This window comes from Tetrao urogallus (assembly GCF_951394365.1).
Source record: "Tetrao urogallus genome assembly, chromosome: 18".
NCBI lineage: Eukaryota > Metazoa > Chordata > Aves > Galliformes > Phasianidae > Tetrao > Tetrao urogallus.
In genome coordinates this window covers 2,919,118-2,940,941 of record NC_136831.1, presented here as the reverse complement: position 1 = coordinate 2,940,941, position 21,824 = coordinate 2,919,118, and the positions used below count along the sequence as shown (strand labels likewise).

Genomic DNA, 21,824 nt, shown 5'->3' with positions numbered 1-21,824 from the left:
GTACACAATTGTCAGAGTGCCCCTTTGCTGCCATCTGTCACATAATGGCATACTGATGGAAAGGTTTGGCCATCCCACCAACATCCACCCTGTGGGCCAGCATAGTAGGAGGCATTACTTTCGGAGCAGCACTTGCATTTATTATGTATTCTGCTTTGTTTCACATGTGTTTCTTACAATAAACAAATTTCACATGTACCATAATGGGTAATAGCAAAAAAGGGACAGGCTCAGCTATTTTTGTCTGAAGACATCTTCAGTGAGGCCTGTTGCAGTTTACAGTGATTAAGTGATTAAACCTTTGATAGCAGCTTAATCTTGCACTGTGAAGATGACAGGCTGTGTCACATAGATACCTGTTACTCTGTTGAGTACTTTTTTCTTTCACTGAAAGAGACAGGTAGGAATGATTGAAGCAAACAATCTTATGTCTGAATTTAAAATGCAGCACATTGTCGAAACCAAAGAGCAACGTCATTCTCAAAGAATTTGAGTCAGGAAGTGATCTTTTCCTAATCTGATGAGACAACACCTGGGAGACGTTGCAGGGAGGGTGTGTAGAGCAGATCCAGCTGAAGGGGTGTTTCAAGAGCAGAGTTGAATAGTGTTCTAAAGAAAAATCGAATGGGTCTACAAACGCAGAAGGTAGGCAAAACAGTCCCTTAGTGACAGTGCAGCTGCCTGTGGGAATTCCCCAGTTCCCATAATTGCTCACAGTGGTGCAAGGAAATAAAGCTAAAAATATTGGGATGAGATTAAGGAAACTGCATTTCAGTCGGAAATCTAAAGCCAGTTGACTGTGAAATGGTATTCAGGGGAAAATAGAGAAAGTTCTTTGCCTCAAACTATTGATTCTAGAACAGAAATGTTAAATATACCACTGGGAATAATTCCAATGCTTGCCTAGAATATTTATCTACATTTGTATCTGTATTTATTAGAGAATTCTTACAGAAAGCATTAACCAGCGCAGATCTTCCCCAGAATGTGTAAGACAGCTTGGAAACACTTTTTTCTAAAAAGTGGAAAATTCCCTCTGGGGTCTGTGGGACATCAGGGGAATTAAACTGAGCCTCAGTTCGAGGAAAACTGATTCTGAAATCAAAAAAAAATTGACACATTGACAAATCAACCAAAAATTGCATAAATGGAGCAGAACCTTACCAAGGTGTGCATACTGCTAGAAAGGAGAAATCCTGCCTTTGTGAATCTCCACTCCAAATGAAGAGCAAGGATCTTAAAGGCTCCGTGGTGTCATTTCTGTGTGCATTAGTGCTTCAGAAGAGGATGTGAATGGCAGACTGCAAGGCTTAGCCCTATCAAATGTAAAACACAAAGGTTGTTCAGAAACTGGGCAACATCAAACACATACACTAGAATTTAGTGGTTCTGTACAGACTAATCTGTTTTGCCTGTGAAACAGTACAGATTTCATAAATACGAGTTTCTCAAGGACCTGAAATTGCAAGATCACATAGGGAAAAAAGTTCAGCAAGCATTGAAAATAATTTCTGGATTGCTGTTCTCTGGAATGGTAGTGTGAAAAAACAGGAGTGATTGGATGCATGGCAACAGAAATGGCAGTCGGTGTTCATTGTGTTTGTACTCTAAAGTCTGGGTCTAGTTTTAAGGGCATCCACTTTGAAGAATGGTGTCTGTTCCACAGCAGATCTCTAAATCTGACAGCGAGCAGCAAGATACGGCTGCTTGGTTGACAATTGGGTCTTGACAGCTGTATTAATAACGTGTAATGCGAATGACATACTAAAGATAATGAGCTTTACAGAATGACTGTACAAGTGATGCTATCTGTGGTGCAATATGTGAAATGCTGTAATGCCAGGAAAGCATTTTAAAACGTATACCATGCTCTTGGTGGAGGAGGATCTCATTAGAACTGCAGTACTAAAGACTTGTTGTCAGGAAGGTGTGACATGGGTTATGTCCCAAGAAATGCTGCATCAAACCTTGAGCTAATCCTTGCAAGCTTCCTGCTGCTATTGAAAGAGGAGGAAGTAGAAAAAACACTTCTGAAGCTGAAGCCAAAGGAATTCATCCAGGTTTGAATGAACTTAGTGAATCAGATAGTGCCTTCATGTTCAAATGGTTGTTATAGTGGTGGGGCATTGCTTAAGGACAGTAAGTGAGAAAACCTATTTTTTCTGGCTCTTAAACTTCCATTTAAATTGCTCTGATTTTGATCTTGTAATTAAAAACCTGGTGAGACAGCTTGCTAAAACAATTTTTACTTACAAGTTCATTTAATGTTGTAATTAAGCTGATGGTAAGCTTATAAATTTGGGATGCTGCATTTGAGGTACAGCTGGAAGGAAGCCCTATAGACGTAACTCCTAGGGATGCTGGGTGACTGGGAGTTTCCCTGGTACTGGTGAGTGCCTGCAGTCAAGCACTACCTGCTTTGGGGAGTAGGTGATTCCTGCTGCTGGCTTTTAGGAAGAATTCCTTTGCCAGTTTTGGGATGAAACCTTTTCCACTTGGAAGCTGGAGAAAAGATGTCCTGGAGCTCTCAACAAACCCTTAAGTACCAATTTGTTGTAGCATTTACATATGTATCTTTTTAGAAGTGTGTGAAATATTCTGTTTTTACACATGTGAAGAATGACTGAGGAGATGCTTACTCCTCTCTGAGGGTGTCCAGCTAGATTAGAAATAATTACCGGGAAAGTAAACTTGTCTGTGTTGCAAACCAAATGAAAAAGGAATGCACAGAACCACATTTCTGAGCCTGCATCAGGATGTTGTCTCTACTTCACCTCTTCAAGGGACAGTTGAGATTTTGGAGAAAGAGAGGAAGGAGAAAAGAGAGAAAAAATACATAATCTTTGACAGCTGTTCGTATCACATTTGTAAGTGTATAAAGCAGGATGGAGACTCCAGATAGCATGTTTTACTCTCTGCATGAAGGTGGAGACTTATTTCAACCAGCCAGTGGTTCAAATTGAGTTAAGAATAGGACATACATTCAGAATATTTATGAAAAGCAGTTACGGAACAGAAAACAGGAGACAATAATTCCTTTGATTTATCAAAGTGACATTAATTCTTCTACAGCAAATGACTGAGGCAAATATAATCATTTCATCTGCTATGTGTCAGGGCCCCAGAGTGATAGTTGCTAACTGTTCCATTATTGACCCGCTGTTTTCTGATTACTTTGAGAACAGGCATGTTATGTGCTTCACTTAGCTGCCAGTTTATCCATGGAGTAAATTAGCTGGAAGGGATGTTCTTGTAACTGTTAGGTTTATAATCCTGAGAAGGGGGGGGGGGGGGGAAAAATCAGATGTTTGCAGTGCTCACTGCAATGAATTTGTAGGGTTTTATTCTCTGCCTTCTCTTTATCTGATTACCAGTGCGTGAAATCTGAAAGAAATACATCAGTCTTGCCTTCAGTGCACAAACATTTCTCCAGCTGAGTGCAAGAAGGGTCTGCATTAAAGGTGCAAAAAGATCTGTATGAAAGAATACAGAGTTACTCCCCAAGTTCCTTCCCCATCTTCCTTAAGGTTGGAGGAGAGGCTCTGAATTGATGCTGTTATTCTGGTAAAAGGCAGGTTTGGTTCCTTGAGAGATTGTAGCAGAGAGAAGGACTGCTGCAATATTCTTAAGAATCAAATAATAGAAAACACCAAACCTGTGTTCTTACTTAATAGCTTCATACTGTTCAGTCATCCCATTCTTTACAGACTAAATCCAACTGCTTAGGGCAATTCTCTTTTTCCACTTCGCTTACCATAAAGCAGTTCAGACTGCTCTCTGATTCATAGCACCGCCATTTTCACTTGCACAGTTTCTCACTCGCACTCTCCCTCAATACACAGGTTCCTGTTGCCATGTATCAGAGAAGGGGGTCCTAGGGGAAGGCAAGAACAGAGATAGGAGCTGAGTTTCAGGGGTTGGAGGCAATTGTTAGTTAACTGGTTCTTCAGGTTTTTATATGTAATACAGTGATTTCCTTCCTTAGCTTGTCCTTTCCATTATTTTCTGCGCCATCTTTGCCATCCCCACTGGTGCCAGCTTGTGCAATAGGTGATCTGCGCCGCAGAGCAGCTCTGTGCTTGCATGCTGTTCTCTCCAGACTATTTTGAAGGTAATCAATATTGCAGGCTCCATTTGTTTTTCTCACTGCTTTGATTTTCAGTGAGAAGATGCTGTTACCAACGGACTCCCAAAACAGTGCCCCAAATTTTTGAATTCAAAGCAGTGAAATCTCCAAGTTTCTCTATTTAAAGCATGAAAAATAACATTGCCTGGCTGGTCTCACCTCGTTATAGCAGTTACTGTTTTCTCCAGCTCTGAACTTCAGATGCCCCAAGGGGTCCCATTGTGTATGTTGTAGATGTTACCTTGGAACACATGTGACCGTATTAAAAAATAATAATAATAATAATTCATTAGCCTGAAATGTGGTGGGAGATCAGAGGGCATTGAGGTGGAATGTTGGCCTCCCCAGGTTTGTATGTCAGCATTTAGATATACTTCTGCTTTAAAAAAAAAAACAAAAAGTGGCATTAACTTTTGCTGCACAAAAATAGCTTTTAGGGATTGTGGCTTCATATTCACAGGGAGCAGAATTAAGGTGTAGCAGTGAGAGATCTGGCAGTTGTTTGAACGTTTGTCAGAAAGAAACTCTGGAAAATGAAACTAAAGCTAAAAATGGTGTTGATAAAATAACACTTAACTGTACAGAACGGGTTACAGAAGGGCAAAAAACTGCTCTGAGTTACCTTCTGTCCAACATCTCCACTGGCAATGGCAGCAATTCCTTCAGCCACCTCAGATGCAGTTAGTATGCAAAGGTTATTTTTGCAAGCTTCTACTTAAAAAGATTGTAAAACACCATATGTGCTTGACTGTTTCTTTAAGACTTTGGCAAGTGTTTTGGCATACTTAGGTTCTACCCTGTTCTTCTAAGGGTTTCTTATTGCTATGGCAACACTAATCAATCACCGTGCTAAAAATAGGCCTTTCGTTTTCCAAGAGGCTATCTGTGGTGAGTTGAAAATCCAACTGCAGTGGGTGCTTTTTCCGTATGCTGCTTTCATTTCACTTTGTTTTAATCTGGAAATACCCGTGCTGCTGTGCTGTACTTGGTTACAGACCCACAGCGTTTTGCTGGTTGCTCTCTTGAGCTTTAATCCTCTCCTGGCCCATGCCAGAAAGGATGCTGAATGCAGGGAGCAAACAAACAACAGCACAGAGAACAAAAACACCTGAAATACTCTTTGGTTTTGGTTGGGTTTTTCTTGTTTTGTTTTTCGTGTCCCTCCCAGGCACCTCTAAAGAAAGGTGGAGGTGACAGTAGGAGACGCCTCCTTAGCAAGTGTTAATGAAAGAACCCTTTACCTGCGACTCTGGAGGCACTAGGGCTGTTCTATAGAAATCAAGTGCAGGTTTAAATTTAAGATTAAACGTGCCACTATTTCTTTGTCCAAAGAGGATCCTTGTAAGCTGTAGAGATAATGGAACGGAGGCGTGGAAGCAGAGCCCTGCGCACTGCTGTGCGTGGATGGCAGCACGGAAGGAGCGGTGCTTTGGAGAAGAAATGTGCTGAAAGGTTTCTTACCTCTGTTCGTTCCCAAGTTTGATTCCAACTGTTGCATAACACCGAATCCCTGGCTGGGTCTGTACACAGCCACTCAAGTAGAAAAAAAAAATGTACTTCTTGCATGAGTAATAAAAGTCTTTTGAACGATGCATAAACAGTTTTCTGGTTCTGCCGGAGCCCTCTGCCAATTAGTCAGAGTGCAGCTGATGAATCATGAGACGCAGTCTGTGAAATGTTCAAAAATTTGGACCCTGCTAAATGTTCCTGAAAGCCACCGAGCCCCCCGCAGCTGCTGGAGCAGTGGTTGGCGGCCAGCTCTGCAGAGCTGTGTTGGCAGTCCAGTTCTTTTTGTTGAACTGTAGCTTTCATTTGGAGGTAAATTCGTGTTACCATCTGCAAAGCAACAGTGAGGTTGACTTTTGATAGCTTTATGCTAAAATGATTTTCTGCTTTTTAATGAGGTGCCGTGAGGTGAGTGGCACTCAGTAGTTCTTGTGCAGAAATCTGGAGATCCTCAGGCATTTCCTAACTTCTCTTGTTTGAAATGCCAGAACAGAAGGTTGTTTTTTACAGTCTAGATTTGGAGTTGCAGGGAACAACACTTTGATTCCGTGCTTCGCTGAACTGCCAAAGGCAGCCTGATGGCACCTGAAGTTCAGTCTATAGAATGGCTGAGTCTCTGAGTGTCACGGTCTGACTCATTGCTGGTAAACTGTAGATGGTGGTAGAAAGTAGCAGGTATTTATTTTATTGCAGGGGAAGTGAGAAATCTGTCATTTGGCATTATTCCATATTTCCTAGCTATGCTTCAGGTCAACAGCACAAATGTTTCTCATGTTTTGTGTTACATCCCCCACTGTACCTGAAACTGTGCAGTGTTTGATCACTTACATCATCCACTGCTTCCATTTGTATGAGTTCTGTTTTGGAAGCGTCCATTTTAACTGTGTAGCAAAGAAAATTAAATTTTGGTCATCAAATGGAAAGGGCAGATTCTTAACAGGTAACTAAAGCCTGGGCTGCAGCAGTAACCTCGAAACATGCAGACACAGTGCCAGTAAACAGTATGTTGTGCTATTGGGGCATACATCTCTGCAGCTTGTAGTGAAAACCTTCCTAGAAGCTGGTGCTCAGACGTAAGCCCTGAGTCCATCGTAGTGCAGTACCAGGTTCTGCGTTCAGTGCACAGCTCTGGGAGGTACTGATAATAACAGAACGATGAATTAATTGGCAGGCTCTGCTCATTTCCTCAAGAATGCTTTCCCTGGGGATGCCCATTCGCAGAGCTGTGGGTTGTTGTCAGCAGCAGCTCTGTATGCCTGGACTGTGATGCCAGCACTTATGTGCCTTTGTGGAACACAGAGCTGCCATTTGTGAGGTTTTGAAATTCATGACCCCTGTTTTTACCATCCAAGCTCTCAAGAAGTTCTTTTCCAAATGCTCTGAAAACTGTGCAATAGGTGTCAGTGGTTTTGTTATTTTTAATCTGTGTTCTGTAGCCCACCTCTAGTAGTAATTTACATCTGCAACCTTCCCCATTCTCATGCGTGCATGGAAAACAACTGGAATGTTCTTTACTTTTAGAATGTGAATCATCTGAGTGATAAGAACATCGTTTTCAGTCGTGATGGCATTCTCCATCTGCTGGGTCATTCCATATTTCTGTAGCAAGACATTCATAGCTTTTTGCTTACTTTAAGAACATTTATTTGTAGAGTTCTTGCCATCAATCGCTTTTATTCACCTCTCCTTCCAACTAACATTAATATAACTCAAGGTTCTTCATTTCCCCCTTTTTTGTTGTAGTTTTTCTTGGTGGTTTGGTTTGTTGATGAACTTCTTTCCTGCTCTTTGCTGAGGCATTTGTTTGCAGATGTTTTCAGCTGACTGTCAGCACAGGAGCAAAATACTGAGATAGGTGATACAACCTCAGTTCGGAGAATATCTGGAATTTCTCTCTGTGTGTCAGTTTGCATTATGAGATCCACAGCTCTGTCAGAGTGCTTATAAATACTGCATATCTTCAGCTGGTGTTTTTGAGACTCATAAGTCATCGATCTTTAATTGCCCGCGAGATGTGGATAACAAGGAACCAGCTCACCTGGCACTGAACTTGCCCCATCTTGCACTCTACATGCTGGTGATTTTTTTAGTGTTTTATTTTTGTCACTCAGTGCACGAGCTGCATGGCTGAGAGCTGGTCGCAGTTTAGGGTGGATTGAGGCTCGTAAGATGCCGGTCCCCAGAAATCTTTATTGAAAGGGCAGATGTTTATGTGATTTGAAGGGAAGCTGGTGTGGTCTGTCATCCACAGCAGCAATGTGTGCCATAGGAATATCTCGTGTTAATGGAGGGGCAGCCTGAGCAGCAGTCTTCTTCCTTCCTCCAGAATGAGCTTGCTATCTCTACAGCCCCTGGCACCAGAACTCTGTTCTGGCAAAACTCATTCTTTTTGCATTCTTTTTGGGTAGATGTGCTTATGAATATTTCTGCGGTCAAAAGAAAATTGAACCATTATTTTTGAGATGAGATTCACGGAAGGGGGAATATATTTTCTGTAGTCTCAAAGGAGCAGGCTTCTCATTTTAATTTTGTTGCGTGGCAGATTGTCTTCTAAATCACCTCCTTTCTTACTCACCAGCCCATCCCTTAGAAGAATGATCCAAACTTTATCAAGTCCAAACTTGGACCAACAGCAGCGTTAATGCTAAGCATCACAGTGCCCTCGTTGTGTAAGCTGTGCATACAATACGAGAAGTAGTCATTGGCTTTGCAAAGGCATTTTGCCATAGGCTGTTACTGATGCATTATACCAGTAACTGCCACCTCAGTTCTGCTGGCAGTTATTGCAAGACTTGATGACTAACAGTGGAGATGCTGTTAAACTAACATTCTTTGGAGTCTTTTAGATGTTGACTCTGTCTGCCTCACTGAAAACCTGGTTTGAAAGAAGAGCAATGGAGTGCTAAAGAAAAGATATTCCAGTGGAGAAAATATTGCAAATTATGTCACCTGTTATTATGGAATCTAGTCTTGATAATCCAACTAAATTCAGCAATCCACAGAAAAATTTATTCCCATGTAAAATACAGAAATATTGTCTTTGTGAGAAAAAAATTTTGCATCCTTAATTTTATTGCATTATTCTCTAGAGATTATTTTGGGTTTTAGTGTAGAACATTTTCCAGACAGCTCATAATCCATCTTAATCTAATTAATAAGAAATTATGTTAAATTTTATTGTCCACTAAAAACGAAAATAAACCAAACCCTTGCATGTCAAGGTACCGGGGCTGTTTGTGCAGAACCTGCAGGCAATGAAAAGTCCTTGGGATATTTTGTGTGGGGGCAGCCTTGTCAATGGTGGAGAGTGCTGAGCTGCTCTCAAGGTGGCAGAGTTCTGCTCATAGGGCATTCAGTGCTCCTGTGTATAAGGAGCGTGAAAACTACAGTAGCTAGTTATTGCAAGAACTCACACTAATTTATTTATACACTCATTGCAGTGTTCTGCTTTCAGATATAATCTCTGCATCCTTCCAGAATCATAAAATGCTTTCATGTTTTGTGTAAATCTGACAATTTTTCTTGAAGTAACATGGGGAAAAAAACCCAACAAGAAAGCTGTTACCAACCAGGATGTTCTGAATGTGTCAGTTGATGAAACACAGCATATTTTTATCATGTCAAACGCATTTCTCTTTTGTTACAGTGTTCATTTTTGCCTAAGTTCTCCATTCACATAGAGACAAAGTATGAGGACAACAAAGGAAGCAATGACAGCGTAAGTAGGATGACTTCTGCAAAATTAAATGTAATTCTTCTAGGTAATCACGGTCCGTCTCTGGGCATTTCAGTCGGAGAAAGAGGCCTTCTCAGGTTTGTATCTTCACTCCTAGCTGGGTGTGCTGTTGGTGAGCAACTTGTCAGCTCGGGAGGTGGTTACCTACAGCGCCACGATGGAAGATTCATGCACACAGCTTCCTTTCTGTGTCTACCTGTTATTTTTCTAAACGCAATGTAATCTATGTATGTCACTTCCGCTCCTGTGAACATTAGTGGTAAAGGAAGGAAATGTTTTATTTTGTTCCTGTTTTTAGTTGTGTTCTAGTTCATCCATTTCACAGTATGTTCTGTCTACCTGAGCAAAGGGGGTTGAATTTGCAAGAGCTGGTATGAGGAGCAAGCAGGAAACTTAACAACGGCCAGACAGGAAAGATCTCAACAAAGCAACATCAGGGACCAACATTGAGGTGATTGGCAAGTGTTGGCAAGTTAGGAAGTTCTCAGAATGAGAGCTTAGAAATGGAAAGGATAATTAAGTACAGAACTGTAGGAGAAGGGTGAGAATGAGTAACCAGCAGCTGCTGGGCAGGAATGCAGAGTGGGAATAAGAGAAGAGGGCACTCAGAGTTTGGTTCTCTGACAGGGAGCAAAGCAGGGTCAACTTGCAAGAAAAGAATAAAGTTAGATACAGCTGGATGAATAGACAAATACATTCTTGTGTGTTTGATTTTGGCATGCCTTAAACAACCATTTGTTGCAGACTTGTGGGAAGAAGCTTGTAAGTGTGAAATACTGTTTGAAATATCTGAAAAATAGGTCTGTAACAGCGGCCTGAAGGAGTGCTTCAAAGTCGGTAGAGCAGATTTTAAAGGGATCTGAGGCACAGGCACTTTCTGTGTCCAGAGATGAACCTTAGTAAAGCTGCTCAAGGGACAAATGTTGTGCTTTCCAGCACCCAACTGCCTTGGGCCCCTGTTAGCAAAGCTGACATCTCTTGCACTGCTTATGGCAGCACAGTTATGTGTAAAAGAACAAGATATAATTTTAGAATAGAATTATTCAGTTGGAAGGGATCTACAAAGGCCATCAAGTGCAATTATCCAACCACTTCAGGTGTAACCAGGGCTTAAAGTGTATTATGAGGAGTGCAATCCAAATGCCTCTGGCGCACTGTCTGACATTGGGGAATAGACCTCCTGACTAGGAAGTCTTTGAGCAATCTCATAATAAGTAATTTTTTAATGAGTACCTGATCTGCACCTACTTTGAATTACAGTTTGAATAACATTTTGGCATACAGAAGCTTTCCCAATGATAACACAGATCACAGCCACCAGATACCAACTACTTGCAGTCACTGCTAGTGTGGGCCAGGTTGAGATCAGTGAGAGGGAGAGAGAAAAGAAAAAAATGTGTTACATTACAAACGATGTGAGCTTTGCATTATGTAATTTATGCACTTTTTAATCTTCGCTTCTACTTTTTGGCAGCCCTTTTTAATTCAAAGCAAGCCCACACCTTTGGTTTCAGGAGGGTTTAGGTTGCTGTTCTGGTACATTATAATATCAGCAGTGAGAAGACACATTCTGTACTGATGCCTGACAGGAAGAACTGAAGCTGTTTAGCCAGGGAAGTTTCAGATTTTTTTAGTGTGTCAGTTTTGTAGCTAAAATACTATGATTCAAGTCCTGAATAGTCCCAGCCAGTGAATTTAAGAAGAAATTTGCACAGAAATAGGATGCTCAGATCATGTAAATGAAAAAGTATCTGTTCTTTGAATTCAGCTCTTCAAAATGTAGTCGTTACCAGAGTACCAAAGGAGTGATGTTAAATCACATTTATGACCTGAGTCACAGCCTAGGCGAATACCTGCCAAGATGAGCTGCTTTCATTGACCTTTACTGAAGTGAGGTGGTGGAAAAAGTCTGAGGACTGTATTCCAGCCCTCATTTCCATGACTTTTAATGCCCATAGCTATGTTATGCATTGGTGTGAACACAACAAACCAATCTACAAACGATCTACGTATTTTTCTGTTGATCCAGTGACATTTATCTGCTGGTGCAGATGTGGTTGGTACCGTGCTGAGGTGCTGGAAGATTTGTAAATGCAGAGACCTTGCTGAGCCCCTTGGAGCCTGTGGGCTTAAGAAGATGCAGTGTGTACCTTTCTTTCATATCAGACAAGTTTAGATTGGATTTCACTATGTCTGACCTGTCAGAAAGCAACAGGGAAATGCAATAAAAAGACCCACAGTGTATCTACAGAAATGGACGCGGCAACTATCAGTCTTGGCTGGTAAACAAAGAATCAAAACAGTACGTCTGTAAATTTTGCAGTTGCGGTGCAAAATGTGATGAATGAACTCAATGGGGGTGATGTGGGTCTGATTGGAACTAAACATTGTCTGGGGGTTTCTAATCATGCAGGTTTTTTTAAATCTTTGAATTCTGATTTTTCTTCATTTCCAAGGTATCTAATAAAATAGATATTGATTGTAGAAAGCAATCATTAGGTATAAGGATACTAAAGCTAATTATATTGATTAGTAGAAGAAAGTAATACAAATGTTCTCAGTTTGCTGTTGTCCTTTGGGAGGCTATGATATTATTATTTTATTTAATACGCTGCATTGTCTGGTAAGATTCTACCTAATTACTGCAATATATCTTGATGCAAATGCCCTCCTGATTTTTCTTCCCAGCTGTCTTGATAGAAGAAACTCAGGGAAGACGATGCCTGCTTTGTAATTTGATTTTTTTTCTTGAATTTTGACATCATTTTAAGCTATTCCCTGTGCTCTTTAAGCTCCATCATTTTGATCTGTTACGTTTTGCACAAATGTGCACGTTGCTAAAGAAAAAAGCAGTGGACAATAAAACCCTTTACTTAGATGAAGCATCAGTGACTGCATGACCAGTCTGTAGTTCTCATGGACGTGCAGTGAAGGCATTGCTCTCCAAGCACGTCACTGAAGCACAGCGACATTCCTGTTCCCTGCTTGTTGCAGAAGGTTCGTTATGCTTCATTGTTTGTGTTTCTTTAGTAACAGTTCTTTCTGCTGATACTTGGGCAATGAGTTTTACCATCTGACAGTGTCTGAGGAAAGCAAGAAAGTACATTTGTAAAAATGATCCTGTTGTTGTCAGTAAGGGAAAACTTAAAGAGCCTTACTCTTTGTAGCATGAAATTTTGCTCTGAAAAATGGAGTGGCTGGTTCTTATTAAAAAAAAAAAATAACAGTTTCTCTTAAATTAGAGTCCTCCTGTTGTTAAAAAGGACGTGACATGTATTAGCAAGAATAACTTCCTTAGGGGTAGTAATTTTGTGGAGCAAATATTTTGAGGTAGAGTTGTTCTTCAGAATGACAGTGTATGAGTATCAGTGGGCTGCATTCCTGGAAGCATCTCAGTAATGCTGAAAAAGTCATCGGAGTTACAGCAATAATTGTGTTGATGAAAATAGATTATCCATTTGTTTTTTGCCTTACAAAGATAAGCGTGGAAAACGTGTCTGAGTGACCGCGTGCCAGATGGAAACAAGGGGCAGTTCTGCACTCCACGTAGCTGTAAATGAACACCAGCATCTCCTGACACAGTAATAGCTGAGCATGCTGCAAGCAGCGAGCTTACAGCTGGGATCACCTGGCGTGCCATCCCTGTGCACTGCAGTGCCATCATTCACTGTTAGGAAGTCACTTCTTGACAGCGAGTTCTAATTCTGCTGTCCTAGAAGTGAGCGATATTCAGTGTTAGTATGCTTCATCCTTAGTGCTTCTTTCTGAATGCTCTGAAACATTTCACTCAATCCATATATTTTTGTCTATTTTAAATGAATTTCTCTGCTGAAGAAGAAAAGCTGTATCTAGTTTGGCTCTGCTTAGGGCGGTTTTTTTCCCCCATTTTTGTTTCCTATCTTAGTACCACAAAACTAGGTTATAGCAAACTTCAGTATAGCACGTGTAAATTAAATGCAAATTCACTGTTAAGGATGCTGCCATGAAGCACCGAATGCAGCTGAAATGGGTTCTGCTGTGCCCTGGCTTAGGCTCACTGAACTGCAGGTCATCATCTGGAAATTTCACAGAGACCTTTTAGATATCAGTGCAGAATAGGTTGCAGTCAAAGCTGGGGTCATTTGAGGGGGTAATTTTATTTGTCTGGGCTTGTTCTCCATTATGGTACTGTGAATGTGTTTATCTCCTGTGTAGTTTGCAATGAAAACAAAACACAAAGTAGCTATGGCTGCTATGGTGTAATGATGTAAAACTGCATTTCTCCGTTCAAAAAGTGCAAATCTAAATTAGATATTTTATAAAAGATGAAATAATGGAGGAGTCGTGACATGGAGATAAAAAAAACAAGCTGGGAGCACGGCTGCTTATAAATACAGAACTGCCTTTGTGAGTTCCTGACCGGCAGGCAGTGATATTCCCATGCTGTTCCATCAGCCAAATTTACTGCTGTCAGGGAGAGGTTCAGTCTTTTCCCATAGAAGAATTGCTCTCAGTTCTGTGTGCCACATGATGTTAGGCAGCGATGAGGTTGAAATGGGTCAATTTCAGTAATCCTTGCCAAAGTAAATCTCAAAAGCAAATTAATGGATTTTGGTACTGGGTTTTGAACAGAATTTACAGGAAAGTTACACACATACACCAAGTTCTAAGTAGACTGTTTATTATTATAACTATTTTAGGCCAAATTTTGCTTAAGAAATGAGAGCTAAGTGGACCAGGTGACAACGGCTGCTCAAGGGCGCTGCAGTGACAAACGGGATCCTTGCCAGTAGTTCTGGTGATGGCAATTTAAAGAGATCAGATTTTCAAGTGGGAGAGGAGCTTTGTGCCAGATTTTCCCTTTTTAAAGAGGAAAATATAGAAGCTTACTCTTGCAGTCCTTACTGCAATTGAACTTATAACTATTCATAAACCATAAAAGCTAGATTTAAACCATCCTGTTAATGAGGAATAGGGATGTGTTCTGCACACAGAAGGCACTTGCAAGTATTGAGGAATTGGTGAGGTGACAAGCTGCATGGATAGACTCCATTGCTGGGGTGGGCTAAAATAGAGAGAACGTTATGAACATTCTGAGAAATACCAATATATGCATGAAAAAATATTTTCATTTCTTATGTAAATATTTAATGCAAATGCTTATATGCACCTAAGTTGGGGGAGCCTCCCAGCCACATGCTGGGTTTATTCCTTTTGTTTGGTTGGTTTTTTGAGCCGGATGACTTTGCAATTAATACAATAGTAAGAAAGTCAGGAGGCAAATCTAATGTAATTTTAAATTACAAAGCATAAAGGTACTGTTGTGCTTCTCGTGTCATAGTCTGCTGTCCTGCTAGGATCTTCTACTGTCCAAATGTAGGCAAGCTGAGTTATAGCATTGTTGGGATGGCTGTTGGCTTTGTTAGCAACACGACAGAATGCAGAGGTAGAGCAGAATGCTTTCTAAGAGGGAATTTGATTTAGAATTGAAATTCACATCTTAGGAAGCTGCATTTACTTGCTGTATATTGAGCAATGCCATCACTTTGGCTTTGTTTGTGTGTAGATGGGTATGGGTATCTGATGACATAGGACCTGGGATGATGATAATGTTTGCTACCATGTTATCTGCCTGTAATTCTTTTAGAAGTGCTCTGCTTTTTTAGAAGAAAACCTTTTAGCCATTACCCATTTGATTTCTCAGCCTTCACTGCATTTCTCAGCAGTGGCCAACTGCCTGGGTCTAACATAGCAAGCAAGAGGACGTAGAGATCTGTCACCCAAAACCTCATGAGAGATGGGAAAAGTATATTCCAGATAAAGGCACACCAGTTTTCAATCTCACAGCTGTAGAATACTGGGTTTTCTATACAGGCTGCTCTATCAGTTTCTTCTCTGACGACTTGTCTGTACTTCAGTGTTGACCTGTTTAACTGTTTCCATAGGAAATTTTCTGTCCTTTTCAGTAGTGTTTAAAATGCAAATTCTCTGCCTTATTACAGTCTTCTGACCACAGCCTCCTTGTGTCTGAATTATAAGCAAAAATAAAAATAAAAAATGTGCAGTGCACAGCATTCCAGCTGGTACCTTGTCTACTCTCAATGACAAAAAACAAAACCCATAGCAAGAGAGAATCATACATTATGGAACAAAGCCAAGCCAAACAAGCGCAGATTTGACCCTGGGAGTCCTAGCAGTGTAGATGAGGAGTTTGCCAGAGTGTCTGTAGGATGCAGCAGAGTCTGGCCTTTGCTATTTATAGTCTAGCCAGGTTAGCCGCAGTGATTGTCCATGAGAGTTAACTCTTGGATCAGCTGCATGTGAAGGAGATGGAAGCCAGCAATTCAGCCTGAAGATGAAAATAAGAAAAATAGCAATGGAGCTTGCAGGAAAATATATTGAATTTGCTGTTGATTTACCATCATCTTACAACCTGGCTTTCTGTTCTGGCTTTGGCTGCAAGGCAAGGAGAAGTTACAGCGAAGTATGTGGTAGGACACGTTGTTGTAGGTAAAGAAATATAAATGCAGCAGCTCTTATTTGTTGCAGTGGCCTTGAGTGATCCTTCTTAGGATCATCTGCTAGGTTTTCTGGGGATGGGGTTGGTGTTTGTTTTTGTTTTAATTTTCCCCAAAAGGAACAACTTGACAGTTGCTGAGATGACCTGTTTGAGGCCCCTCTTCCACTTTTTGTCATTCCGTAGGTGATTTAATCCAAACGGTGCTCTTCATTAGTTTTCATTCCTCTTAGGAAGTGGAAGCATATAAGTGTTCTTCTGTTTTAAAGAAGCTGTCACAAACAAAAAAAACCAATCCACAACAGCCAAAAGGACTTCAGCCTGACTGTTTTTCATTTGATTGTGTATTTCAATCTCAGTTAATTATCTGGCTCCCAAACACAAAGCCTGTCCAATTTTTGCCCATACAATATTTAATATTCTGCCTTTCTTCATCATCATATTAGGGACACAGACTGTTCTCACCATTCATTTTCTGCACATTTGCAAATACAGTTGCACAGATTGGGAGCCTTATGCTTCTTTTCATGGCTTTTAATCTTTTCCCTTAAAACTTTTAAATTTCTCTACTTACTTTGATCACCAGCGCAATAAACCAATCCTCCCTGCAGGTTTTGAGAGAATCCCAGATTATGTGGCTCGGAGATGCAATAAGAGAATTACAGCTAAGAAAGAAATCAGTCGTGTTCTCTAATTACTTCTTATTTTCTACTGCTGATAGAATGAAAAGATTAAATCTGTCTGCAGATCTTGCAAGGACAATCTAAGAAAGGAAGAGGCACAAACGATTAGACAACAGCTTTTGCCAGCAAAGAGAAGTGAGAGTGTCATTCAGCAGACTTTCAGAATGGAGGACTTGGTCAGGGATGGCCTAAGCAGCAAATAAGGCGTAGCTGAAATAGCTGAAAAATTCCTCCCGATTTTGACAGATTGGCAAAGGCATCTGTCAGCTCCACTTCTGTCAAAGTGCCTTAAAGAGAGAAAAACGCTGTAGAACTGTATTACTTAGAGGTGCAGCGTGTGGATCGAGCCTGCGATGGAGCAGGGCTCCAGGTGTCTTCAGGTGAGATGCTGGGCCACAGTTCCAATTTAGGACTTGCAAACGTGCAAAGTTATGCAGCTGCTTACAAGTTCTAGAGTTATTTCAGCTCTATCCTGATTCAGGGCTTATGCTGGCCGGTGATGCCCATTTAAGGGAAATTTCCATTATTTGAAGCTCAGAGCATACGGTGGAGTGCATCTTGGTTCAGAAATAGCTGAGCAGATTTCTGCAAGATACTGCTCCATATATCTGAGTTCACTGAGGAAAAACAAGGAAGCACAAAGCAACTTACATACATAAGATGTAATGCCTATTTAAAGTAATTTAAAGTAATACCTCAGTACTATGAAAGAGCACTATGAAGGGAAAGCATTTCAGCTCAAACTTTATTCGAATAACTTCATTTTTTTGCAGAACAAAGCAGGGCTTGGGGATGTAAAATAAGCATGCAGATAGAAGCAGTCCAGAGTTTCCCTTCGTTCTGTTCTGCGGTTTCAAATATTTTAACATTTCATATCCAGTCCAGTAAGCATTCAGTGCTTGTTACATTTCAGTAGTGAAAGATGAAATCACTTTAATTACCAATTAGAACTGTAGAATCAAATTTTAGCTGTTCATTTATTTGAACAGTGATTTCCTGAGCAGTATTCTTCTTACGGCTCGTACGCTGGTTTGTTTGAATGCTTTGTATGGGAGACTCTGTTGCTTTCAGAAGTACCAAAGAAGTGTTCTGGTTATTGCATGGGTGTTGGCATTTTGTATTTTTAACTGTTCCTCTAGGATGAAATGAAGTGTTCACTGCATTTATTTGAAAAAGAAAGGAAGAATATAATATTTATGCTTCCAGAAACACAAGTCAAAGAACATTGTGCCCCAAAGGGAAAAACACATTATTGGCTTGGTACTGACAGCGTAAGCAACTTCCCTGAATTCTGTGGCACTGATTCCTGATGGTCTTTTAACTAGTCAGTATTTCCAAGTCCCAGAATCCTGAGTGGAAATGTACTGCACACAAAGCATACGTCTCATGGGTCACCAGTGTACCTGAATAATTAAATTATGGACAGAGGCACAGAACTATTCTGTGCTGCAGATGCAAGTGCCTAGTATTTCCAAAATGTATGGTGCTGATCATGCCTAGAAACGCATTACTTATGCATGATTTTGATAACATCCATTTTCTTTCCTTTGCCTGCTTGCACATGCTGTGTGCCTGCGATGGCTGCAGAAAGTAACTGTGTCCACACAAACATTGTAGTGTTTTATTCCAGCATCTGTGCAAGTGGAAATCTGAAAGCGTTCTGTTGCACAGGTTACTGAAGGAGGCTTACAGCCGTTGTTCCAGGTGGATTTTCTGACTGTGCTCTGTTAGTGTTACGTTTCTTTCACTCTTGCAGATTTTTGATAATGAAGCTAAAGATCTGGAACGAGAAGTCTGCTTCATTGATATTGCCAGTGATGAAATTCCTGAGCGCTATTACAAGGAATCAGAGGTAAGAGACAAAGTGAAGGAATGTTCAGAGCTGCAGTAAAGCCTTGATTGGAGTCAAAACAGTTTTATTTTGATGTGAAATTTCCATGGTCGGTATTTTAGAAGCTTTAGATTAGATGGGAAGCTGGTAGCAAACTCTCTTCTAGGCTGCTTGGCTCTTTGATTTACAGATCTTCAGATGACTTCTCAACCTCTTGAAATGCTTTTGTATCCTGGTCGATTTGTGACCAGTACCAGACCTTTTCATGCACAGTGGAATAGGATTTGTCTTTAAATCGTGAGGTTCACTGAAGTGTTTGCAGCTCTGAGAAGTTTTAAACATTACTGGTTTCCTAATTTGCATTCCACCCCAAAGTAATGCCCCGTGAAGTGTCTGAGCCCTAAGCAAAGAGCAGACATGCCAGGGAGAGTAGGGTTGATGCACATTGCTCAGGGGCAACTGTGACATGAGACCAGGAGGGACTGAAGCACACTGCATAATGGAGTGAGCCTGCTAAAAAGCATCAGTGGCAAACCAGCACGTTCGCTCACTTAAAATTCCCCTGAAAATTGCTCTTGTGTACATTTGACAGACTGCTTCTTTTAGGTCACTGCAATTAACTGTTCTGAAATCAGTAACAACCATGCCAATGGAGATGAGATCTCAGTGTTTTAATATCAGTGCTGGAAAATGGTGGTTCAGAACAAGTAACTGGAGAGAAATGATCAGATCTCTGCTTGCATTTCATTTTGGAGGCACGGTTTGCCTCTGAAGCCAAGTACATATTCATAGCTGGCAACGAGTGTGGCAGCTGTTTGACTATACAATGTGAGATTACACAGTCATTTTTAGGTTAGAAAATGAAGACTTGCCAAAGAGTATGTTTCTATGCCATAGGAGCCATGCTTTTCAGACAAAAATAGTTGGGTACGTGTTATCTTCTATTTATAGGTCCCACTGCAGATTTTACGTCCTGGTCATAAAAGAAAATTGGGTCTACAGTAGAATGAGAAGTAATTTTATTAGTTTTCTTGGATTATAAAACCCATCTGTTACGTACCCAAAATTATGTAACACCTCATGAACCAGCTTATTGGTCCCATCATCTCATCTGAACTCCCTGGTCTGCTGGTTCTGTTCAGGAATGACTGCCTGCCACTGAAAACATCAGCATTTGACTCTGTTTTAAAGAAATCATGTCAGATTTTTCACCTCAGCGTGTGCACTTTCACAAGTTGCAAATAGGAAGGTAACATCTAGCTTTTCAGCTTTCCTCTCTTTAGTAGCCAAGTATTAAACCTTATTTTCATATGATGTATCTAATGATGTAGAAAAACAGCTTCAGTGGGAGAAAAGAATTCTAGTCTGTGTGTTGTACTTCAGAGAAAAATTCAGAGACCTTATTCCAAGCAAAATGGAATTTTCTGTATGATTTTAAACAACAAAAATAGACCAGCATCTGTTGTTTTCTCTGTACCCATGGCTTCCAAATTCTGTTTCAGAATTCATATTTCATACAAAGAGATGAAATCACCTCAGCCTTTAACTGTGTACTGAACTGATGGTAGCTGCATTCCGAATCTTGTGAAGTTTACTAACTGTACTTTATATTGCCATATGATGAACGTGAAGCCAAATTCCCTTTTCTCTGAGGTCTTTTACATAACTTAGGGGCTGTAAGAAGGTCTTTAATTATTTTAAATGTCATTTCTGTCTGTTTTTAATCAGAGCAGCATTTAAAAAGTAACTCTATGTAAATGAGAAATGGTCTGTATTTTCCAAATAACAGTTTCAGAGATAACTAAAAGGTATTTTAATTACACTAATAACAATAATTTGGCTGGTTCTGCATGATTTAATCTGAATTGATATGTTAAAGATTAAATGTGGAGTACAATCCTCAGGATTTAAGAATTAGATCCCACTGGATAAATGTTCTGATTCTAATCCAGAAAGACCAATGAGGATGGTTTTAACTTCAGGCATGGTAGTAATCTCTTCATTACAGTGGCTCTTTCACATGCTTAAAATTAAGCAAGTCTGTATCAGGGTCAGCATCCTTAGCACCTTCTAGAAATAAGCTCTGAATTTATTTTGTGTCCTGTTACTGCAGGAGGTTCATGAGATATCCAAGGGACACCTAGCATCACACTGCATAGCCAAAGATGGAGTTAATGGAGGCTTAGGGGTTCCTGTTGCATTAAGGAATACTTTAAAGGAACCTCTGCTGCTAGTTCTCAGTGATATCTTGACCAGAATCATCTGAGTGATTTGATTCCCTTAGGAATGGAAGGTTTTTCCATCAGTGCCTGCACCAAAGGGCTGAAATCGACAGGTGAATGATGATGTGGAGGGCAGTTTGTTAGCAGTTACAAACAGGCAGAGTCCTGTTCTGTCATCTATGGAGGCAGACTGACTTCAGCTGCCAGAAGTGTTGTCCTTTTGGAAGACTGGCGGAGGTATGACTGAACTGATCTAGATATCCCAAAGCAGATGACTTAATGACTATCTATAAACTTAATCACTAAGTTACAGCCAAAGTCCTTACCACTTCTCCCACATCTTAAATACAGCTTATTTTTGGTGACCGTGGCCCTAAAATCCTGGAAAGTTGTAAGGTGTTTAGAAGTCAAGTTTCCAAATCTGCATGTACATGGTCGCATTGAGTACAGAATTGTGTATGTCTTTATAAAGAATGAACAAGCTTACAGGTAGGAGGATCTGTCTTATTTCCTTGTGACTTCAACATCAGTGAATAAGTGTCACCAGCTATCACATATTCCCCATATACGCCTATGTGTTTATCTGAATTATAGAAAAGAACAAATCTGAGCTTTGCTGAGGGGTGAGAGATGGCCTCAAGTGAATCATTCACCGAAATGAAACTTCTCCTGTAGACATAAGATACCGAGCAACGTGTTCTTTGCCAGTTCTGAGAACTTGAATATAGGAGCAGTGTTTCATTTCCCGTTTATAACAAAACAGTTGAGCATTGGACACTCGCAATAAACACTTTTAGTTACCTGCAAATAAAAAGATTTCATGCAGCTGCTGCAGTTTTCTTCCTCAGTTGCTGACTTCTTTGACTTTAACTGCACTGCAGTGGGTCCTGCTTACAGCTCTCCAGTGCTTTGTGGATAACAAAGTTTGTCATGTCGCTGATCAGAAAATTGTGGTAGCTGATACGATGCAGATGCTGCAGTCCCCACTGTGAGTAACATTTCAGTGCTGCAGTTCAGCACGGGGCACAGACAAAACAAATGAAAATGTTCTTTTACTGACTAACGTCAGTTGTGAGCTCACAGAAAGGCTGACTGGATTATCATATTTTAGCCTCAGAACCGTCCTGGTAATCACAGTTCTGAAGAATTTGCTGTTTCTTGCAGAAAACATCTTTTTATGGAAATCAAGAAAACGTATTTAAAAAGTGGCTCCTCACCAATCTC

The 21,824-nt window shown here is 40.5% G+C and overlaps 1 protein-coding gene across 1 annotated transcript in view; it reads left to right on the top strand.

Annotated features, from left to right (window-relative positions):
- PITPNC1 (phosphatidylinositol transfer protein cytoplasmic 1) overlaps positions 1 to 21,824 on the top strand; it is a gene marked incomplete at both ends in the record, with an annotated part of 66,906 nt that overhangs the window by 33,692 nt on the left and 11,390 nt on the right. The window contains 2 exons of the mRNA XM_079544222.1: positions 9,238 to 9,350; positions 18,304 to 18,399. Of these exons, the coding sequence (XP_079400348.1) occupies positions 9,238 to 9,350; positions 18,304 to 18,399 (209 nt within the window). The remainder of the gene's footprint in view (positions 1 to 9,237; positions 9,351 to 18,303; positions 18,400 to 21,824) is intronic.